The 22,699-nt window shown below is 41.8% G+C and overlaps 1 protein-coding gene across 1 annotated transcript in view; it reads left to right on the top strand.

Annotated features, from left to right (window-relative positions):
• LAMA3 (laminin subunit alpha 3) overlaps nt 1-22,699 on the top strand; it is a 152,915-nt gene that overhangs the window by 32,828 nt on the left and 97,388 nt on the right. Inside the window, exons 11-26 of the mRNA XM_044424295.1 lie at nt 316-378; nt 1,984-2,118; nt 3,989-4,126; nt 5,430-5,476; nt 6,191-6,290; nt 7,504-7,556; nt 10,512-10,617; nt 11,473-11,572; nt 12,629-12,785; nt 15,959-16,091; nt 18,494-18,636; nt 19,304-19,404; nt 19,496-19,649; nt 20,260-20,420; nt 20,736-20,844; nt 22,482-22,579. Of these exons, the coding sequence (XP_044280230.1) occupies nt 316-378; nt 1,984-2,118; nt 3,989-4,126; nt 5,430-5,476; nt 6,191-6,290; nt 7,504-7,556; nt 10,512-10,617; nt 11,473-11,572; nt 12,629-12,785; nt 15,959-16,091; nt 18,494-18,636; nt 19,304-19,404; nt 19,496-19,649; nt 20,260-20,420; nt 20,736-20,844; nt 22,482-22,579 (1,798 nt within the window). The remainder of the gene's footprint in view (nt 1-315; nt 379-1,983; nt 2,119-3,988; nt 4,127-5,429; nt 5,477-6,190; nt 6,291-7,503; nt 7,557-10,511; nt 10,618-11,472; nt 11,573-12,628; nt 12,786-15,958; nt 16,092-18,493; nt 18,637-19,303; nt 19,405-19,495; nt 19,650-20,259; nt 20,421-20,735; nt 20,845-22,481; nt 22,580-22,699) is intronic.

The raw sequence follows: 22,699 nt of genomic DNA, 5'->3' as shown, positions 1-22,699 counted from the left end.
CACCTAACCTCATCAGAGATGAGACACAGCGAGGCCTCCATCACTCCTGATGCCCCAGATGCTGTTTGTCTCCCAGAACTGTCTCAGGCAGTGCTCATGACTCAAGATACCTGAATGTGAATACTTGCTCTTTGCTCCCAGCCCTTTCCCTCTTGCCTATCATGTCTGTTTAATCATAGGCTATCATTTCAAACTGTGAACCACCTTGGATGCTTTGGAAGAAAAGCAGTATAGAAGTGCAATGAACAATCAATACTGTCTCTAGCTATTTTCCTAACAGCCACTTCTTCTTTTCTCCACCTTTCCATATTAAAGCAATCCCTGTATATCCTGTTGCTACTCCAAGCCCAGAAGATCTTTCACTTGGTCATATCATGGGCAAGTTTTTTTTCTTTTGTTGTCTTCATAGTTTATTATTTAATGGTATGGTTTCAATCACAGAAAGAATCATGAGATATTTAGGTACTGTGTGGATGAATTTACACAAGTAGCATAGGAAATATATTTTCTGTGTGTAAGTATATTTGTATGCAGATGTTTGAAGACTGCTGGCATTTATATGCATCTTCTTGGACTGGAAGATATGTCAGCTTGCTATGTTTTAATGCTTTCATTCTGTCTATGGCTGCTTCCAGATGGACTCCTAGCATTACCATTTCTTGCTCTTCTTCTGTCAGCTATAAGCAGAACTGCTATTCACCATACATGCTATATAGAATTAGTGCTTTTGGGGTGTTTTTATCTTGCTGTGTTCTGTCCATATGGTGGGCAAGACAGAGTCGTGTGGACAGCATTGGCAGAGTTTTTGACCTGAGTGCTTCTCATTGCCATGTTAGCATCCTTCCTCCCTCCCCCTCCCCCCTTCCCACCCACCCCCTCTGTGTGTGTGTGTGTGTGTGTGTGTGTGTGTAAAAGAGGGTCTATTGCTCAAGACAAGAATATTGCAGCTAAGCTAACTTCTGTATAAACATGGCTACAAAACAGGTGGTGAGTCCCATAAATTTCACTCCAGAATGCTCTAGTTTAGTGAATTTCTCAGCTAGATCTAATCAGACAACTAAACTAATGTGAATTATGTTGCACTAGTGTAAGTGAGCTCTAGTGCAGCACCAATCACATGTGCAGCCATGCCAAATTTTCTGGGGAACTCTGCCATGCCAACAATGAGTTGTGATAGAGGGCACTTATGCTAACACAATGTGATTTATGTTAGCCATTTTGTCACATTGGATACTGCCATATTGTACCAGATTCTATGGATACTGTCTGTCTAATGTGCTATAGATTCATAAGTAGGAATTAGGTTTCTTTGCTTGTGATGCATTGGCACTGTCCTATTTCTGTGGTTTTTCAAGACTCATGGGGAAGCTGTTTGTATAATAGCAGTATGATCCAGGCCAGAAGAAAATAGGACCATGGGTCCTGCTAGCTGGAACTTTCTTCTACTACCATACTTCTACTAATCTACGGATGCTTCTCTAGGTTGACAAGAATTGTAGCTGTCCATTCTAGAGGAACTGACTGGGCTGTTAAAGGGTGCTCACTTGATTTTGTAGCCTTAGGTCTCCTGTGAGGTTTTGGAGTTGGACTTTCTTCCAGGCACTTGTCTTCTGAGCTTAGAATGATTACCATGTCTTCTGACTGGCAGAGCCCAAAATCAGGCTCTGACTTTCCTACTGCTAAGGAGTCTCATCTTCATCAGAATTCTCTACTGCACATGTACAATCCAAAGGGTGGGGAGCGTGAAAAGTGCACACTTTACATGGCTAGAAAACAGTTGCATTGTTACATAACATTTTTTCCTTTCTTCCTTCTTTCCTGAGAAATTTTCAGTGATGTTGAGCCCCACAGGCCTCACTGATTATTAGAATTTTGCCTGACTTGTTTAAGATTTACTCTGGGAAGCAAAAATGTAAAGAAAATTATGCTCCAAAGAGAACTGGCTAACAATAGCTTAACCATTTCTTATTTTTCCCATACAAGAATGCAGCTGTGATGCAGTTGGATCTGTGGCCAATACATGTGGCCCTCAGGGACACTGTCTCTGCCATAGAAACTATGCTGGGCCAAAATGCAGCCAGTGCGCTCCTGGTTATCACCACTATCCCAATTGTTTGTGTAAGTAACTAATGAAGTCTTTCATTCATTTCTGAGATTCACACTGTAATCTATAATACATTACATGGAAATAAAACTGCTTAACATAGATGTGACTTTTTAAGAAACCATACTTAAGTGGCTCCCACAACACCAGAGGCAAATTCAGACCCATTCATTGCTAAAATACTACAGGGAAGCCCTTGTAATTATGCACAATAGTAAGCTGTCATTGGTATTGTGCAATATCCTGATTTATGGCTCCTAGCAGTAAAATCCATTAACAGAGTTATAGCCTTTAAGAGCAGTGGAGCATATACCTTGTGTGCAGAAGGTTCCAACCAAAAATGTTTCAGACAGCAAGGCTGGGAAATGCTGCTTGAGGCTCTGGAGAAAAGCTGCCACTCAGGATCCCTAGCAGGATTAGGGCTGGTCCAAGTTTGCTGCCTGAGACAAAGACTAAAACGGCAGTTGCATTCCACAAGCAGAAGTCAAGCACAGTGATTGTGACTCGTACTTCAGCTGTGGCTATGGGTTGGCATCCTCCCCCTCCACCACACCCGAGGACAGCTAATAGCTGTGCCGCTTTCATAGCTCTGTTCTCAACACCCCATTGCTGCCCCCAAGTATTTGTTGCCTGGAGTGCTCACCTGGACAGAGAGGGCCCTGGGTAGGATGGACTAGTGGCCTAGATCAATTCATTCCCTATCTTCAAAATATTTTGTTTATGTGTCCACAGGTGGTGCCACATCTTTCTGGCTCTCTGCAGGTAGAGCTCCATTTGTGGCAGCTTCAGAGCCACCACAGCTGAGTTGGCTCAGTGGGGATAGGAGGTTTAAACTCAGAGCACTGACTGTAGTAGCTGTGCAGCTGAGAGCACTCCCAGCAACCCAAGCAGAAAATAGATTTGGGGGATGCTAGGAGCTGTAGTCTAGCATATCTGAAGGAGAGCAAGTTAAGGATGATTGCTCTGTAGAATCATGCAGTGTGTAAGGTCCAGGATGTGGGCAACAGGTGGCTGCAGTCAGGATGCTGAGCCCAGGGTGCCAATGCAAGGCAGAGACTTGCACCAAGCTTAGAGGACCAGAGGCGAAAGGCACATCTTTGAACAGTCCAGGGTCAAGAGCCAGTGAGACCATAAGGTCCACACAAACACCCAGTCCCGGAGCACAGTCCCAAGGTCAAGCGCCAGAAAGAGAGTCACATTCTGGAGCAAGGTAAGGTCAGGGAGGATGGATGCTGGTATCTGGTAAGGCAGGGTCAGGCTGCAGAGAAGGATGGAAGCAGGAAGAGACTGAGGGACAGGCAGGTTGAGACAATGTTGGAGCATGAGGTAGCCACCAGGACAGCTTGTGTTGGGGTGGCAAGGAGAAGCAGTTCAGTGAAGCCCTTTCTGCAGCTCTCCAGGGCTTCCAGCTGTCCCACACAATTACCCCACAGCTGTTCTTTCCAAGCACCCACCCAAGTGTTCCTAGTAAGCATGGCCAGTAGTCTGAGTGTGATGAGAGCTGTAGTCCAGCAATATGTGGGGAGTCAAGTAGGTAGCAAAGTCTGTATGGTAAAGCAGGGATGAACAAGTCTGGGAGCTCTCTCTGGAGGTCATTTCCCCCCTGTCCTCTAGGCTACAGTCTGACAGGACTGAAAATGAATTTTTGAAGAACCAAGGCGAGAAATGGTATCCATCACACTATGGAGCACTGAAAGTCAGCTTCAGATTGCTTGCAGTTTTTGTCAGTTTTAGGGCTTCATAGCTATATAGCAGTTTAGTGCTATGGACACCATTTCTCCCCTGCATGTTCAGGCTATTTTTTCCGGTGTATGGAGGACCCCACTAAGGAACACATATTGCTCAGCTCTCCTCTAAATCCTGCTGTCTAACCTCTTTGTTCAGCTTGTCAGTGTTCAGTGTATGGCTCCTACCACAACTCATGTGACCCAGCCACCGGGCAGTGTGATTGTCGGCCTGGCATCACAGGTTGGCACTGTGACCAATGTCTCTCAGAGGCCAAGAGCTTTCCTCATTGCCAAGGTAATACTTACAAGGACATTTCTGTTTCTGACAAAATTGCAGGAACAGTCAGTCAATTGCTTTTACAAGTGTAAGATTAGAGGGTTTTGCCAAGTTCCATTTTCTCCATAAATCTGAGTGAAAATAATCGCTAGTGGGGGGGCCACATACCAGTGCTGCATGAAAGAGGTGGGGCCCAAAATCCAAAAAAATGCCAGCATATTTATCTGAAACCTCTTGCTTAGGAAATGTTTTAGAACATGGAGAAAATGGCACAAAAGTCAGGAAGGCACCAGACAACTGCTGGCTGGAGAGACAGGAGGGGGCGTGGCAATCTTGGAACCCCATAGGCTTGGGGACCCTGGAGCTCCAGGAGGGCCAAATCTGGAATATTTAGGCAAACATTTATGGATGTTGCTAATGGGTGGAAGGATGAGTCTTTATCAGTGGTGATGCTATTGTTATTGATACATTCGTGAGGGCTGTAGTCCAACCCAACTAGATGACACCAGAATGGGGGAGCCAGACATCTGAGCTACTGGATGCTTCAGGAAAGCATAATAGAACAGCTCTTCCCATAGCTGTGTTTCAGCAGATTAATCTGAAGTTTCTAGCTGTCAGTTGATCTGTCTTCCAAAGATGGAATTGATGACTGTTTGGGATACATATCTCATTCTGTTTGCTTCCCATAAAGGACACACACAGGTCAGTGTGTCCCAGAGTCGTCCATGTGTGTGTGTGTGGTGGTGGCTCACTGTGAGCAAATCAGTTTTCTACCTGCAAAATAGAAATAACCATGACCACATGGATAGTGTGAGGTCAACCATTCCGAGTGCTTTCAGGAATGGCTTTTAAGGCACCATCATAACCTGCATCATTCACAAAATTTCACATCATGGTCAAAGTGGAATATAGGCCTTCCCAGGTTTTCCAACTGCTTTTTCTATCTTGTATTTAAGGGCTTGATTCTATGCATGTTTAGACAGGGAAAAAGTTTACCTATGCTGACTAGTATATGCCAGGAGTTGCAGCCTTCTTTGTTGTTTGTTTAAGCATGCATAAGGTTGTACCTTAAGAAAATGAAGTTGGAACAGCTGCACAATGCACTAAGAACACGCTGCCTAGCTCCCTCCATGTACTAAGTACTCTGAAAATGCTGTTTCAGTAATAATAATCTGTTAAGGAAAATGAACTCTACAGGTTTGTTGTAAATAAGTATACAGTGAATTAACTGTGAAACATTGTGTTCATTTAAAAGTGAGATAGAAATGGTTGAAAATAAATATTTGAGAATAAAATTATGTTGTGTTTTCATTGTGAAAAGGATCCAGCAATGAATGTGACCCAGCTGGAGCTGCAGATTCTTACTCTGTAGGTATTGCATCCCAGATTTATGGCATGTATTGACTATAACATGTGAATTCATTGGCCCAAATGTGTTAAACCTGGGGTGGGCACAGTAATTTCTACTATAGTCAGGCTTAATATACTTAGAGCAGTGATGGCATGTTAGCATTTCCTGATGGCTAATTCCAGAGCCTGGAGAAGAGAAGATGCAAACATGACAGCTTTCTTCAAAGATCTGCAGGGCTGTCATGAGGACCATGGAGCAGGCTGGTTCTCTTGGTCCAGAAGGTACAGCTAGAACCAATGAGAAGTAGATTTCATTTAAATATTGGGAGAAATTTCCTAATGGCAATTGCTACTTGAGAATGGCACAGTCTGCCTCAGCTAGTTGAGATACTCTTTCACCATTTAAGCACTTCTCAGGGATTTTGTAGCAATTGACTTCAGCAGCTTGCAAACCCCCTTAGCTAGGGTGTCAGAAACCTCTGCAACAGATTCAGATGGGCTTAGATTTCTATGACTTTAACTTGGGGATTCTGCAGCAGACTGGCTTTATCTATGTCATGGGGATTCTGGAAATTTATGGACCAGATTTGTATGTTTTGGTGGGATTTGTGCCCTAAGGTTCACTTGTGATAATGTGAATTAGCACATGCAGAATGAAATTCTTGTGATTCTAGTCCAGTTCCAATAATGAGCAGATGACAGAGTGAAAGATGCCTTCTTTTTGTCTATTAGGGGTCTTGCCAATGTCTGCAAAATGTAGAAGGCCCAACTTGTAGCACCTGCAAACCTCTGTACTGGAATCTGGCCAAAGAAAACCCTGATGGATGTATAGGTAAGGCTACACTGATAGACTTCATGTCTTGAAAGTTGAGCCTGTGCTGTTTTCAGCTGTCTTCAGTTCAGTCCAAGCCCTCCAAACCAGCCATTGTTTTTTATTCAGAAGCCTTGAGCAAAGTAGGTAGATTTGAGCTTCCAAGGGGCTTCGCTGACAGCTGAGGACCGTTGTGCCACCCCAATGTGCAGTTTTAGACCTTTATTTAGGAGTCATCTATATATATTTCAAAATATAGATAGATAGATAGATAGATAGATAGATAGATAGATATTTTGTTTATTTATTTGAAAGTTTATTTCATGCAGGGTTGGAAGATAACATCAAATAATCTTTAAGACACATTCCTGCTGCCTTGATGCCTGGACAATCTTGCATTGTGCTCGTCTGTTGCCCGAAGCGAATTTCACCTCTCCACTCTCTGCAAAGCTTTTCCTTGTTAGGTGGGTCTCAGAGCCCATCCAGTTGGGTTGTGCTGGCAGGGCCAGCAGGGTCTTTGGCGTATGGATCCAGCAGATCCTCAGCCTCTATTCACCCCTCCCTAACCTGGACACTAGCGTGGCCCCTCCCTGCAGCCCAGAGGGAAGGGAATCACAGCATTATAGGGTGCTCAGAAGCTGTCTGATTGCCCTGTTATTCAAGACTGTGGTTCCCACTGAAACATCAGATGCTTAATGATGCTTAAGCAAATTCTGCCCTCTACTGTAACTCAGTGAAAAATTAGTGTAGCTACACAACGTTTATATTCACTTGAAGAGCCAGCAACAACATAGCAGGAGGGGAAGACTGGAAGAAAATGTTCCAAAAGGTTCAACCTCCCTCCCGCTGCATCACATTGGAGGAGATGCAGGAGATGCAGATCAGATTCCTCCAGATATGCCACAGAATATAAATGTGAATAACATTCCAAACAATCACATGTGCAGCCTGGTCTGGTTCAGAGTGAGGCATTTTGCTTGGCTAGCTATGTGCCATCTCTGTTCTCAGAAGCAGTATTCCTGTGTGCACCAGTCGCTCAGGAGCTTGGGCAGGCAGAAATCTTACAGCCTTCTTTCTCGAAGGATCCTGTGAGCAGCTGGCTTGCCACCATGCGAACAGAGTGCCGGCCTGGATGGATTATTGGACTGATCAGCATGACTTTTCTTATATTCCTAATGTTCCAACAAAAAGGGGTTGGGAAGATGGGTTTCAGATGGTTTTTTTACCTTTGCAGAATGCCAGTGCAATGAAGTTGGGACGTTGAGCGGAGTCAGAGAGTGTCAGCAGGTAAAGACATGTAGTTTACAGATATGTTGCTTGCATAATAGCTACATTTCCGAAAGAAAGTGTCCATCCGCAGCCAGCTAATTCCTCATAGAACAGAGCCAGATGTGTTGACTGCAACTGTTCTAATTCCTGCTACCCTGGCATTGGAGAGCACTGGGCTAATGCACTGCAGAGTCTCTGTTTCACAGATTCGTAGTGCCAAATACCTTCTGATTTCTCCTACAAAAAAGCCTTGGCATCCCAATTTTACCCTTTTTTCTTCTGTGCTCTAATTTCTGGGCAGAATTTTAATGGCTGATTTTATCCTTTAAATTCTTTGTAGCTTGGGGTTGCAGTTCCTGAAGGATAACCTCTTGCCACATGTTTCTGGTAGACTGACTAGGTGTCCTATTTTACAGATGGTAGTCCTATTTTGGAGCAGTAGTAGTGGACAGTCCTCTCTTTGAAGGAGCTTTCTGTTTGAAGACCTCTTTGGCAAGGTCTGACTAAACTATAAAAAAGGAAGCATAGGGGCTTTGAAGTACAGCATCAATAGTTAGCAGCTGGACAGAAGGCTGAGCTTGTGTTCAAGTTGCCTAATTCATTTTTTTCCCACTACGGTCAGATGTCTTTGAAAAGTATCTTTTCCCAAATGTATACCTATATATAAATATTTGCCTATGTAAATTATATCTTTTTTGGTGATGCATAAATAGCTAGCCTACCTGCTGATCCCTGAGGGCATCACTTGAGGTCCTTCTTCAAGTCTTTGGTTGTGGAATGCTCTTTTCAGAGATCTATCTATATTCTCATACCAGCCAAAGGCTCTTTTATTTTACTGGGCCTTTTTGAAAATACGGTTCTGACATGGTTTGACATTGGTAGATTTTACTTCAATGCATTTCCTTTTTTAATTTGGTTTAGTGCTATGTATATTTATTCTCTGTTTAAGTTAGGTATTTTGATTTCTTGTTCATTATTCAGTCTCTTTTATTGTAATGGTAGTTTTTCAGTTTTGCTCAACATAAAAGATCGTAGAATCATTGTGTTCATTAGATAGCCTAAAACCAACCTTAGTAAACCAGTACTGAGCTCAGTAGGGTTTAGAGCATCCAGCCCTCTACAAATTATTATTATTATTATTATTATTATTATTATTATTATTATTATTATTAACATTTCTATGCCGCCCCTTGCCGAAACCTCGGGGCGGCTTACAACATGATAAAATACATTGAAATACAATAGTACAAAAAATACATTGATTTACAAATATAAAATTAAAATTATCAGTATAAAATAAAAATATAGGAGGAGAAAGAGAAGGAAGAAGAAGTTGCCCTGGCCAGATCATATGTTTTAACAATTGAAATGATGTTTAAATAAAAAGGTCTTTACCTGGCGCCGAAAAACCAGTAACGACGGTGCCAGGCGGACCTCTTTGGGGAGTGAATTCCATAGGTTGGGCGCCACCGCAGAGAAAGCCCTCCTCCGGGTACTTACTCTCCTAATTTCTTTCATGGAGGGTTCCCGGAGAAGGGACTCTCCCGCAGATCTCAAAGGGCGGTCGGGCATATACGGACGTAAGTGCTCGTTCAGGTAGCCAGGACCGAAGCCGTTTAGGGCTTTGTAGGTCATAATCAATACCTTGAATTGGGCCCGGGCTTCAATGGGAAGCCAGTGAAGCTGACGGAGGACTGGAGTCATGTGAGCATAATGCCCCGTCCCCGTCAGCAACCTGGCAGCTCTATTTTGCACCAATTGAAGTGTTCGGACTGTCTTCAGGGGAAGCCCCACGTAAAGCGCGTTACAGAAGTCAAGGCGGGAAGTCACCAGCGCGTGTGTCACCATCGCCAGGCAGTCGTACTCCAGGTAGGGGCGCAGCTGATTAATCAGCAGAAGCTGAAGGAAGGCGTTCCTCGCTACCGCTGTCACCTGAGCTTCCAAAGAAAGCTCAACCTTTCATTTGTTGGCACATGCCATGCCTAACTGGAAGGGACACGTGTGCCAGTGTTAGGGCAGCAGGAAACCAGGCAGATGCGCCAAGACCCAAGCAGCAAGAATGAAGCAGATGCGCCAGGACCCAGGCAGCAAGAATGAAGGCAACACAAAAGTGCAGAGTCTAACAGCAATCCAATAATAAGCCCAAGTTGTAGTCACAGTGCAGCCAAGGCCAGGAACTGGGACTCTGCTGTGGAGCAAGACAAGGTGCAGTCACAATAGGCAAGAGATCAGGCACTAGAAGACATTAGAACAAGGAACAGGTACATTGGGACAGGATTACAAGGCAGTGTTCAGGAACAAGAGGTCATAGCAGCCAAGGCAAGGAAGAAAGACAGAACAAGATGAGGTGAGGCAGGGCAGGAACAGGAACAGGATCAGGATCAGGATCAGACAAATGTCCTACAACTAATCCTGCAGCTACTAGGGTTGTTATTCTGGTGCTAGGCCAGAGCATGGAGCCCTGGAGCAGCCCAGATCCTGAGAGCAAGTAATTGATGTACCTACCTGATCCCTGAAGTAATGGGGGAAGAGGCGAGTTCAATAAAAGTGCACATAGGACTGTAGCCTTAGCAGCTTGTTAGCAGGTCCTCCTGCTTTGCAAAATACTGCCAGATATAGCTTATTTTAGAAATGGTGCCTCACAGCAAGGGTTCCCATGAACCCGTGTCTGGCTTAAAGTATGCCACGCGGGAACATTCTTGGTCTGGTCTGCTGCCTAGAACCTCCTTTCTTTGGGCCACTGAGAGAGGGTCTCACACGTGTTCATCCCTATGTAGTGGGTACAACTGGCCTTCTCACCAAGCCACATGATCATTCAAGCATGTGTTCTTTCTGTGGCTACAAACCACCCCTAGATAATTTTGAAAACCTTCTTTCATGCACGTTTAAAAACAAATTATATAGATGATTGTTTTGGACATTGTTTTGAAATTTAAAAAAGAAGGAAGCTGAAAAATTTCTCTCTACTTACAGGTAGATGGTGAATGTTACTGCAAACCTAATGTTTGTGGAGGTTCCTGTGATACTTGTGAAGATGGTTATTATGGTCTGGCAGTCAATAATTATTTTGGATGCCAAGGTAATTTATAGTGTGCTCATAAAAAATTTCCAATGAGCTCATTTTCAGAACACTGCTACATAACACATCAGTACACGAACATCCCTGCATATTTCTTACAGTTGTATAAATCTGAGCCTTTCGTTCAGAACCTTGTAGTTTATAGTGGGTAGTACTCAAGATTAAAGTGCCTGCTTGTTTTTTTTGCAACATAAGCTTCAGAAGCCTGTGGTAATGATGGCATTAGCTCACAATGATGTGAGCTGCTAGTTTAGTACACATAGAATTCTGGTCTTTTAGAAGCATTTTGCTTAAATCAGAAAATACAGAAAAATAGTTTTGATCCTCCTATATAATAAACAGTTCCCATTTGTGGAAATGTGGTATTCTCTGTCATCTCACAGAAATTAATATTAATAATACAGTCTTTCCAAATAGTGCCCTCCTGTATGCAGGCAATAAAAAGCAGCCCATCCCGCACTCTGAAGAGAACAAAGACATGTTCCCTGCTGTCCCAGAGGGCCAGACTTGAGCTAGAGGGTAAGATTTTGGTGGAACAATCAGGGGAAGTCTGGATAATAACTGCAGTTTTGCAGTGGAAGTGATTGCCTAGAGGTGTAATGAGCTTTCCCCCACTGGCAGAAGCTGGACAGCCCTCTACTGAGGGTGCTTAAGCTTTGGCTTTTGTGCATTAAGCAGGGAGCTGGAATGGATGGCCTCTAAAGACCCCTTCAACTCCAGGATTTTAGGGAGAACCCCCCCCCCACCCACACTTTTCTTTCTTTCTTTCTTTCTTTCTTTCTTTCTTTCTTTCTTTCTTTCTTCCAGAATCTACAGATCTAATATTAAAACTCTGATTCTGTTCTTAAACTGCAGGATGCAAATGTGATGTTGGAGGGTCTGTTAGTCATGTATGCAATGATCTATCAGGTGACTGCCAGTGCAGAAAGCACGTAGTTGGAAAAACCTGCACCGAGTAAGTGAGTTGGGAAAGTGAGGCATATGTACCAGAACAGTTAACTTGGAAACCTCCTTAAGATTTCAGGAATGGTTTGCTGCTAGCTGCATAACAAATTGCTTTTGTCATAGTGAGTGCCAGATTTTAAAGAGGGTTTCCTGTGTGGCTGCATCCCAACTGTGGAATTTGGTAGCACAGGAGCCTAATTTCCTTTTCTGCCTTAGCTTCTGCTGCCTAGGGAAGGAAAGGGATGTTTAAGCCTGGCTTTTTATTAGTCTTGGTTTAATGCTAATTCCTATCATTTTAATTTTACTGCCAACTTTTTCCTGTTTTTCTTTTAATAATTTTAATTGTTTTGTTTGGGGTATTCTGTTCTTTTAATGTTGCTAGCTGACATAAAGTATTTTACAGTGGAAGGGGAACTTTATTATATATGTTATTCTAATGCATTCAAAGATGATAATGAATTGGAACCTCTAAATACAGGAGCAGTATACCTGTCTAAAGATAAAGTGCTGGACATGGACAAAAGGGATGGACAACATGAAGGGACAATTACCTTCATGTTTTTGCTGTTTGATTTTGGAAGTTATGTGGCCACTGTGGGGAATGGAATGCTGGACTAGATTAAAGGAGCAAGGGAGTAATATATCAGTTAGGAGAGATGCAGTATTTATTTATTCCCATTATAAGGCTCAAAACTCTATTGCTTGGGGCAATACAGGGTCAGGACAATGTGGAGCACCTTTGGTAACAAAGGAAAAGTGTGGGCACATGGGAGGTAAATTGCAGGCAAGCACAATTTGTGGCATTCCACAACAGCATTAATGAACATGGGGCATGCCATTAAGGCATCGGCTTCCTGGCTATGTGGCACTTGAACCAACATGAGAGAGCCTTATTTTGGCCTTCCAATGACAGGGTTTCTTCCCTCATTGGAAAGATTTAGCTGGGCAATTTTTATGGTTTCCTCTTTCTCTTAATATGTACTAAATGCAATGTGATGATAATAATAAATGAAATAATTTTAGAAAGCCAAACACTGATTTTTGTGTCTTTTGGTTCTCACAAAAGACCTAGAAAAAACTACTATTTCTCTGATTTGCATCACATGAAGTTTGAAATTGAAGATGGTACATCACCTAATGGAAGAGGAATCCGGTTTAGTTATGATCCTCAAGAATGGCCAGGCTTCAGTTGGAGAGGTTATGCGCAGATGTCCTCAATACAGGTACGTATTTAAGACCTACTTAGATGGCTTGAGCTCACACCCTTAGTCCTACTGCATTCATTTTAACTACACTTGCACATTTTCTTTGGATGATGATGGGTGAGATGCATTCTTCAGTGAAGTCTGATCTGCTCATTACCCTGTCTTGCTGGAAAGACCTTTCTACTGGTGACTCTCCATGCACTGGCTGCAGTGCATGCAGGAGTTGCCACGTGAACCCTTCCAGCCACAAAAGAGGAAATGCATTATGGGAAAGAGGCTCTCTGTATGGTTAACATGAGCCACAGGGCAAACAGCCTTAGGTGTAATAATTGAAGCTGTAAGGCCTCACACATGTAGACTGGCCCTAATTTGGTATAGTTGCATGCTACCACTTAAATCTCCAGAATGCACATGAGTAAATACTATGCAAAGAAGTGTGAATATACATATGCACTAGTTCTAATCAGGTCTAATTTAAAGTTATGGATTAGCATGGTGTTTCCTAAGGTGGTGCTCTCCAGATGTCATGGACAGCAACTTCTGTCTTGACTCGGAAAGATGGGAGTTGTAACATGTAGCCCAGACTGGATTAGGAGGCACTAGGGACTAGCCATGTTTCAGTGGTGTCCCACAGTCACAGTCAGATAAATTTTGCTGTATAGTTGGAGGTGGTATTTAGTCTTTCAGATAGAGACTGACAGCACTTGGGAGAAGACTGGCAATATCTTCCCTGTGTCAACTACAAGCTGGGTGGCTTTACATAAACTTGTCAATTATGGCCAAGTGAAAAACATCTCATGTCATACTCTGAGAAGAAGTATCAGAAAAGTGGTAGAAATGCAGTAGCTTTCAACAGAGAGAGACCATGTGTTATAAAATCTGAATTTTTACATTTAAAATTTCCTTGTACACAGGCCTAAAATTTCTGTGTACACAGAGGAAGGGACAGGGTAATTTTGACAAGTAAATCTTAGTTGTTTCAGGCACTAAATAAAATGACATGTAGCACTCTGATTAGTGTGATCTTTTGCTTTCTTGGGGACTGTATTTAGTTTCAGATGGATCAATACTGCCCCAACAACTTTTTGCTCATGGTGGCTTATGTTAAACCACCACAGAGCTGCCAGCAGTGCTGTTCCAGATGCATACATCTTGGATGGTAGTTTGATGTACATTACAAGCCTTACCCGGAGGTGGGGGGGGATAGGGAAGAAATATGCTCTGTAATCACCACCTGGGCATCTCTTTGGGCACCTTGTTTATTTTTATAAGCTGCATTAGGGAAAGTCCATGTTTATTTTTTGTAACTTCTGAGCATGTCAACATGCTTATTATCAGAGTATCATATAAATTCCTTCTGATTAATATCATTCACTATGTCTATCTTACTTTCCCACTCTTTATCCCTTGGGGCCCTTCTCTTTCAATTTTGGTAACCACATAGAAAATTCATAATGGCAAATATGAAATTATGAACTACAATGCTGTTTTTCTTACTGTCTTTTATAATCTTTATGAACATATTTTGTGCTTAGGAAGCTCAAATTTACCCCAACATACAGGCAATTAAAGTGAATTCCAGTTTTTCCCAAACTGGCATTCTTCAAATGTGTTGGACAAGAACACACACAATCCCCAATTAGAGCAGGCTGATCCATACATGGAATTAGGGTGGAGGGATAGTCATCTTCATATGGATCATCTCTTCTTCTTGGAGAATTTGATTTTTAGATTTTAGAGTTCCTAGTGTACCGGTTGTGTTCGCTTTAAGCTTATTTTTGAAGTCTAAAATTGTGGGATAGCATAGCAGTTGAGAAGGGCCCTAGCAGAGGAAAGAAAGTAATACTCCCATTCTCACCTTGAATATCCATTTCCCCCACTGAGTGATTCTGAATGGTTGGGTTCTGACAATACTTTAGGCCCAACCTGGATTAACATTGTCTGGGCACCCCAGATGTGCCTGGCTTATGATTGGGCACAGCCAGGATCCTGGGTGTGGACTTCCTCCCCATCTTTTCCCCATATGTATTTGTTAAGGGAAAAAGGCATTTTTATTGTATCCTAGCCTAGCCTGCAGTTGGCTGGTAATGAATGAAATAAAGTAGGGGGAGATGCTTGGAGGTGGAGGAAAAGAGAGTTGGAGATGTGTAGGCGAAGGATGAGTAAATTTCCTGACTAAATCAAGTGAAATTGGAATCTAGGCCTATGTCAAATTGGTTGCAATAAGTTGGCTGCAAATTCTCCTGCTACATTCTTAGTACTCAATCGCTCGGTCAGCCTCCTTCAATTGGGTGCTCTCCTAATGCATTTGACTGCAACTCCCTTAATTCCTAGACAGAATTCAAACAGAGAAAATATCAGGTTGGGCAATGGTGCCCTGGGTCATCAACTTGACAGCTCCTGCTATGGCCATGAGGCAGAGCAAGCCACGTGTGTGACTGATCAGAGAACTCTAAAGTGCAGCGTCATTAACACTGACACATGCCTCCTCCATCACTAACCCTAACCTTGGTCGTGCCATGTGGCATGAGGCCCGGGCCCTGACCAAACTCACAGTGCAGCACTGCAGGTGTGCCGCCTTAAAAATGAGCACCGTACTCCTGTCAAAACAAGGCTTTCCTCCAGATCCGTGTTCCTTTGGCAGCGGTATCATACGCTGTGAGGAGGTGTGAAGTGTGGTTGGTCTGTCTTGCTTTGGAACCTGCCATTATTCTTGTTTTGGTCTAATGTATACATTTGCTAAAAGTTTCTAGACATTGTTTCTGTCTTTGGGTGGTAGTATTAAACAATATGCTTTGCTGTCCTCTCCTTTGCTTCTTTTTTCCCAGCCAGAGGTGGTAGTGCCTGTCCCTGTGGCTTCTCCTAAGCTCCTTCACCTAGTACTGCACTATGTCAGCTTGGTTTCAAAAAGCTCTAGAGGGAGGATCTCAATTGCTGAGGGAAAACATTTTGACCCTAATAACACTTGTAAGTGAACTACATTTCTTGCTAGGTTTACCTGTCATTCTCTTTCTTACCCCAGAAAAAGCTTTCCCCACCCCTCTGCATATTTGTCTGCATTTGTGTGGTGTGTGTACATATCAGTTTGGCTTTTTTTTCCCTATAGGAATTAAGTATTTTGTTTGCACGGCTTCTCATGGTTTTGGCACTTTATGGCTATTTCTTCTTGTTTATTAACTTCTATTTTACAGAATGAAGTGAGGATAACTTTGAATGTGGAGAAACCAAACCTCTCTTTATTTCAAGTTATCTTGAGGTATATTAATCCTGGAATGGCAGTAGCATTTGGTCATATAATCGCTTATGAATCTCGCACTCAAAAAGGTAAGTAAAACATGGCAGCACTCAATGGATGGCTGACAAGTGCTGAAACTCAGTTCAGCTAACTTGTCATTCAGTGAGATTTGTTTACATGATCTGATAGTTTGATCTCTTATGCAGCTTGCAGCTTTTTGCTAAAATCCCAACATCAAAGTGCTAGCTTCAAATTTTGGAGGGCCCATGGCCCGCCTTCTTCAGTGTGATCACCTTCTGTCTGCTAATGTCACCAGCTGCTCTTGCTTCTCATCTTCTTTCTTATCTTCTACTCCTTGGCTGCTTGGCAGGCAGAGAGCCAGTAAGCATGGAGGCAGTGACATCTGTATTTAGCCATGCAAATGAGAAAGCAGGTTGGAATAGTGAAGAGGTGGAACAACTCCGTGGGTTCCTGTCACTGGGCCCCTGCTGGACTTGGACTGCAACCCTGCCTGACACTCTCAGCTTTTATTTTTGGTAGTTCTTTGGTGTGAGGAGAAGATGGCAAAGCGTGCGCGCTCACACACAAATAAAACTTCAATGCTACATTTCTTTATTTGATTAAGATTTCTGAGAGTTCAGATAAGTAAGCGTGTAACAAGGCACATGAACTTGGTAAGCTTGATTGCCCCCCTGACCCAACTGGTCAAAAATTCTATCTCTGCCTCTCCACTATACCTTGTAGGCTGTAGGACTCTTTTTGAGTAACCAAACATTTAGACAGTATGATTATGGAGGTGACTTACAAAGGCGTGATGGCAGAAATACCTAATCTGAACAAATTGCTCATCTTGAACAGCCTGGAAGGATACAAAGAGCCCCTGAGAACTTGGGGGTATGTTTTTTCATATTTTTAATTTGCTTCAAGAACTTTATTGGATTAAAAAAAATCTAGGGCTGAGTATTGCAGAGCAAGTATTATGAAGACTAGTCCTAACTCTGCTAGTCAAACAATTTTAGTTGCTATGGTTTTCTAGTTATGACACGTATGCTGTTGTTTTCAGTAAGTTACGCTCTTCTGATGAAGGCCATGCCTTATTTCTCTCTGCTTGCTGCTCTTAAATCTTCTGTGTGGACAGATGTTTCCTGAGGCACTTTCCAAGAGGGTGGTTTTGGCATAGATGCTTTTTGTCTCAGTAAAGTTTATTTAAAAGCTACATCTTCCAGATTCAAATGTAGGGAATTGTAATAATTGACAATGAGACTGAAATATGAAATCTGGATCCATTGCCTATAGCTTATATTTTGATATTTGTGGAATGAGCTCCCCAAAGAAGTGTACCTAGCACCAGGTGAAGTCCTTTTTGTTCTCCCAGCATTTTAACAGTTTAACTTCATTTTAATATTGCATTTTATTCTATACTGCTGCTATGCCTCTATGCTGATTCAATTGTAATTGCAACTGCTATCTGTATGTATTTTAAATTTTTATTTTTTAACATTTACTAACCACCCATGGAGCCTCAACTATTGGATGGTATAAAAATGAAGTATATAAATAAATTTGGCTGGAGCACAATACTATACCTTATACATTATATTGCTGTCAGAAGAATAAATGTCATGGATTTTGGACCTGTTAATGTTTTTTAAGTGTTTGTCTAAGTGTTGACATAAAAATTGAGCCTGTGAATGCTCCGGAATGCCTTCTGTGCTGGTGCCCTCCAGATGTGTTGCCAGAATGCTGCACTGGACCATGCTTGCAATTTGGTCCAACACAACAAAAGGGCACCAAGCTGATAAAGGCTCTTCCAAGAAAGTGAAAATATACTGAAAATGTACCTGCTATACAAGTACACTTGTCAGAGTTGTACAAGTGATGACAGATCACTGGAGCACACACTCAGTAGCAAACCTGCATTTGTGATTGTATAATGTGTGAAATGTCCCTCTTGAGAATCTTCTCAGCTGAGTTTGGCTTTTTAGCACTAAATCTCTAGCTGGTTGAACACCTGATAATATTCAAGATTCTATTCTGCTCAGCCTTTACTAGTTTCCTTCTGAATGGTACACATGCAGATTGGGTTCAGTCCAAATGATACCAGGTCAATTCAACCATTATCGTTATGCTGCAAGTAAGCTATGTGTCCATCTGCTTTCTCTTTACCTGCCCTGCACCCACCCTCTAATGCACATAATTTCCTCTATAAGCAGTGATTAAACAGTTTCCTAGATCATATATCAAGAGAGACAGTGATTGGAACAAGCCTAGATGTAAGTATCTATGTTGATCTGCTTGAGAGCATTCCCTCTGAATCAAGCAGTAGAGTATTCAGGTTGATGCGTAATGGAATGTTATTTATGCTGATTGGGAGACCAGGTTCAGAGCTTTGTTTAACCTCTTAATTTGCTGTCCATCTCCTTTTAATGTACAGAAGTTGGGCTGCAAATGATCAAAGTATGATATTATTAATTTACTTGCTTTCTGACAGGGACTCATCAGATCAAAGACTTTGAGTTCCCACCTAGTAAAGAACCAGCTTTTATAACTGTACCAGGGAAGAGCATTGCAGGTCCATTTGCATTACACCCCGGAACCTGGATTTTTAAAATCATGGCAGAGGGAGTCCTTCTGGTAAGAATTTACTTAAAGGTATTTGTGTAGTGCTGATTCTGTTCTTGAGTGCATCCCAAAGAAAGAAAGGATGCACTCCATAAGTGCCTACGCAGGAAGTTCAGCATGACATTGGAATTAAGAATGAGAACTTGTGCATTTCAAGGGCTAGGATTAGAATATATTTAAGATCTGCTGGCTGGGGCAGAACCCCCACCAAAATAGCCCCTAGAAGCAAAGCACCTCAGATATGCCAGCGGAAGACTGGAGCTGAAACTGGACAAAGCTGATGAGACACGAGTAGCACGGGGGAGGATCACATTGATGCCACACACTCTTCCCCTTCCATCCCATTGGGGGATTGAAATTGCTCCCATTGATGGTGCAGGTTTGCATCAGCCTCAAGCCAGGTGCAAAGAAATTCCTTCCCATTGGCTTCAGTGTTACTACAGTAGCATAGAGTACATCATCAGTAAATAATCTCCAACAGGGAGAAGGTGACTTCCGATGATAAAACTAAGGAAATGTTTTAACGTGTTTTCTACAAAACCCTGTGATTTGATCATGAAGGGCAGGGTATAAGTATTTTAAATAAATACATAATTTGTTGCACACAGTTTTCCTTCCATTTTCACTTGATCATGTGTTCAAGAAATACGCTTACAATAATCTTGGTTTGTCCTGCCAGGATTACTTGGTGCTCTTACCAAGAGACTACTATGAAGCTCCCCTGTTGCGATTTCCTGTTACGGAACCTTGCACTCATTCTGGGCATTCTGCAAGAGAGAGGTTAGTGCTTCTGTTTCATTAATGAGACAATTGCCCATGTTGTTTATATTCACTTTAACAGTCCAACTAAGCACTGCATTTTCTTTTACAGTTGCTTAGAATATAAAAACTTGCCACTGGACAGATTTTATTGTGTGCTTGGTTCAGAAGTAACATTCTTCTTACGTGGTGGAGAGTACAGAAAAGTAGTTTTCCAACAACCAACACCAAATCATCCAGTGATGTCACATTTCAGTGGTCAAGAGGTAAAGATGTTTTTCCTTGTGTATATAAATGTGCCATTTGTAAATGGGACACGCTATGCACTATCCCCTCAGAACTGCTGTGTGGTGATTTACCCAAACAGCAGTTAGAGACATACAAGAATTCATTTCAGTTTGAAAATTGCTCAAAGATGCCCTGTTTGCAATCCTGAAGTCAAATACATTTTCTTTGAAAATATTTGTAGATTCCTGAACTTGCCTCAGGCCTGCAAATGTGTACTTAAGAATATGCAGTTTTAATGGGCACATTTTAAATTTCCCATGCTTTAGTCAATGGGAGGAAAGTGCACTGTGTTGACACATTTAGGAATTGCTTGTATGGCTTTCATGTTTTGTTTGCTTTTGGAATCTTCCCATTTACATGAAATTAACACAATACAAAACATGAATGGAACTGATGGACAGACCAACAGTGAGCTGATGTTCAGAGAATCTTTGTTCACTTGAATATTGCTCCTTAGGAGCAATAATTACTTAGCAGATCAGATTCAGTGTCTAAATTATTAAATGCTGGTGAAAACAAATAGAAGAGAATAGCATGCTTATGATACTTATTTTCTTAATATTAAAATGTGATTTGAATCTTTGTTAGGTAGCTCTGCAAATCAGACTGAACGTACCCAAAGCTGGCCGCTATGTAGTAGTCCTTGAGTACCTTAATGAACATGATCAAATCTATGTTGGTAATGTGAAGATTAATCGCCCTGGGCAAACAATGGAGGCAAGAATAAATATATACAGCTGTAAATACAGGTGAGAAAACTGAAACTATTATTTTCTGACTATTAATCCATACAGGTGACTTAAATCTTTGACTCCAAATTTGATTCTTAACATTGTGTTGGATTAGTTTTGCAGATTTTCCACACTTTTCAATCCATATAGGTTTTCTTTATTTGTTTAACAACATTAAAGGTAAATTATAACATCTTTAAAACTGATGCTTGAAGAAGTGAGCAAAGAATGGATGAATAAATGCCTTTTTGGGTAGAAGGCTTGATTTATGGGTAGAAACATTATTTATGTGGAAGAGGTAATGACTTATAATGGCTTTTGAATCTCCTACAGCTTCCTGTGTCGCAGTGTTGTGATTGATTATATGAGTCGTGTTGCTGTTTATCATCTTTCAGCTGATGCAGAGTTACATCTGAGGTCATCAGCAATAGATTTTCTTCTGGTACGTTTCTGCATGTAATATTTTCCCAAAGTTTGAATTAAGAAAACTCTTTCCATCAATGTCTCCAGTAGTACATTTTAGATGGGAAACACAGGAATTTGTCTCATACCATGCACCCAGAATTGTCTGCTTTGGGTCTATATGTATACAAAACTTTCAGAACCTTGGCACCATAAATTGAGACCAGCCAGTATAATTTCCTCTCTGTCATGTTGGTCTGAGGCAGGGAAGGATGCAGGAGTAGTTGCCCAAAGGAGTAAGGCATGAAGTGAAATCCTCCTTTTGGGCAGTTCTCATAATCACCACAACCAACAGACCAGGCCGGGGCTTCTAATGAGGGACAGGCACATCTCTTATCATTTTTTTTTCTTTTGGTAGGAGTTATATCTGTGGTTTAATTTGGGCAGACTCTGAGTCATACTGATTTTACACTATGCCACAGACAAGTGTCTACGAGATACAATTTTAATCTCATTAAATAGCACAGTATGTATTTGGGTTTCAAATGATTACAATAATTGTACAGTTCCACAGTACCTAAGAATCCTGTGAGTAGATACAATCCTTGATTCTTCAACCCTCCTCCACGGCAAAGCAAAGAACGGTCTTTGAATGTAGCTGACTTCCTCAATGAAGAAATTAAAAATCCTGGATTATAAGATCTTTGCTGCCACCTTTTGGATACCTAAGTCTGTCTTCTCATGCCATTGTGTTTAACATACTTTCAAATCACAGAGCCTGTGTACACGATGATGTCGGCTCCTGGGCAGACTGACTTGTTGCTGTGGTTCATAAGTCATCCCAAAACCCTACTGTGATCCCTGTGTGATCTTGTTGGCTTGTTGTAACAAGCCACTCTGCTTGGATTTGCATGTCACAGGAAGCCATGGAGACTGACTCCCTCCCAACCCTCCCCACTACTATGGGCTCACTAGCAAGGGATACCCGGATTGTTTTACTGCCTTATTTATTGAATTATGGAGGCACTTTATGCTTTCTCTTTCCTGAGAAACAATTTACTATGATAAGTGATATTCATTAATTTAAAGACATTCCTCTGCTGCAGTTCATATGAGATCTTGCAGCAGTTTACAAAATTAAAGGCAACACTTGGAAATCAGTCAATCAAATATGCAATAAATAAATTGAAATGGTGTAAATAAATGGCAGCATAATAACAAAGACCCGCAAATGGTGTTGTTGGCTCATGAATCCCTGATTGCTTAGAAGTAAGAAATTAGGGGTACCTGAATCTCTCAATTTCTGGTTTTGGGTGTGTGTGTGTGTGTGTGTTTAACCTGCTTGTGCAAAGGAAGGAGTGAAGGAAGAGCAAATGAGCTGTGTGCACCAGTATGATGCTTCTTCTCAGTAAACCAAAATAAGCCAGCAATACCTTTAAGGTAGAGAAAATATTATGCAAAGCTGGAATATCACTCAACACATTGTAGGTATACTCAGGAAATTAGGTCATGGCCATCCAGGAAATCCCAAAAGGGATTTCCACTCTTGAGGTAAACCTGCATCCCACTGATGTGCAAGGGAACTTTCCAAAGGGCAGCTTTCCAACCCTCCTTCAGACCTTAAGCTGCAGTCCTATAGGAGGGAAAAATGTAACACACCTTTTGTTTTCTTTCTAGTGCAAGGTTTGCCTTATCCCATTGGAAGATTTCTCACTAGAATATCTTAAGCCTCAGGTGTATTGCATTGCCACATACACCCATTCAGCTGATTCAAGGTAAAATGCTTTCTTCCCTTTTGCTTTCCTTGAAGTCTTTAAGAATTCAAGATTTTAAGACTGAAATACTGTTATCTCACTCAGGAATAACTGCAGTGCCCATCATGTGACTGAGGGTCT

Source organism: Varanus komodoensis, unplaced genomic scaffold (assembly GCF_004798865.1).
Source record: "Varanus komodoensis strain SLA01 unplaced genomic scaffold, ASM479886v1 scaffold14_1, whole genome shotgun sequence".
Lineage (NCBI taxonomy): Eukaryota > Metazoa > Chordata > Lepidosauria > Squamata > Varanidae > Varanus > Varanus komodoensis.
This window is presented reverse-complemented; position numbering and strand designations above follow the sequence as displayed.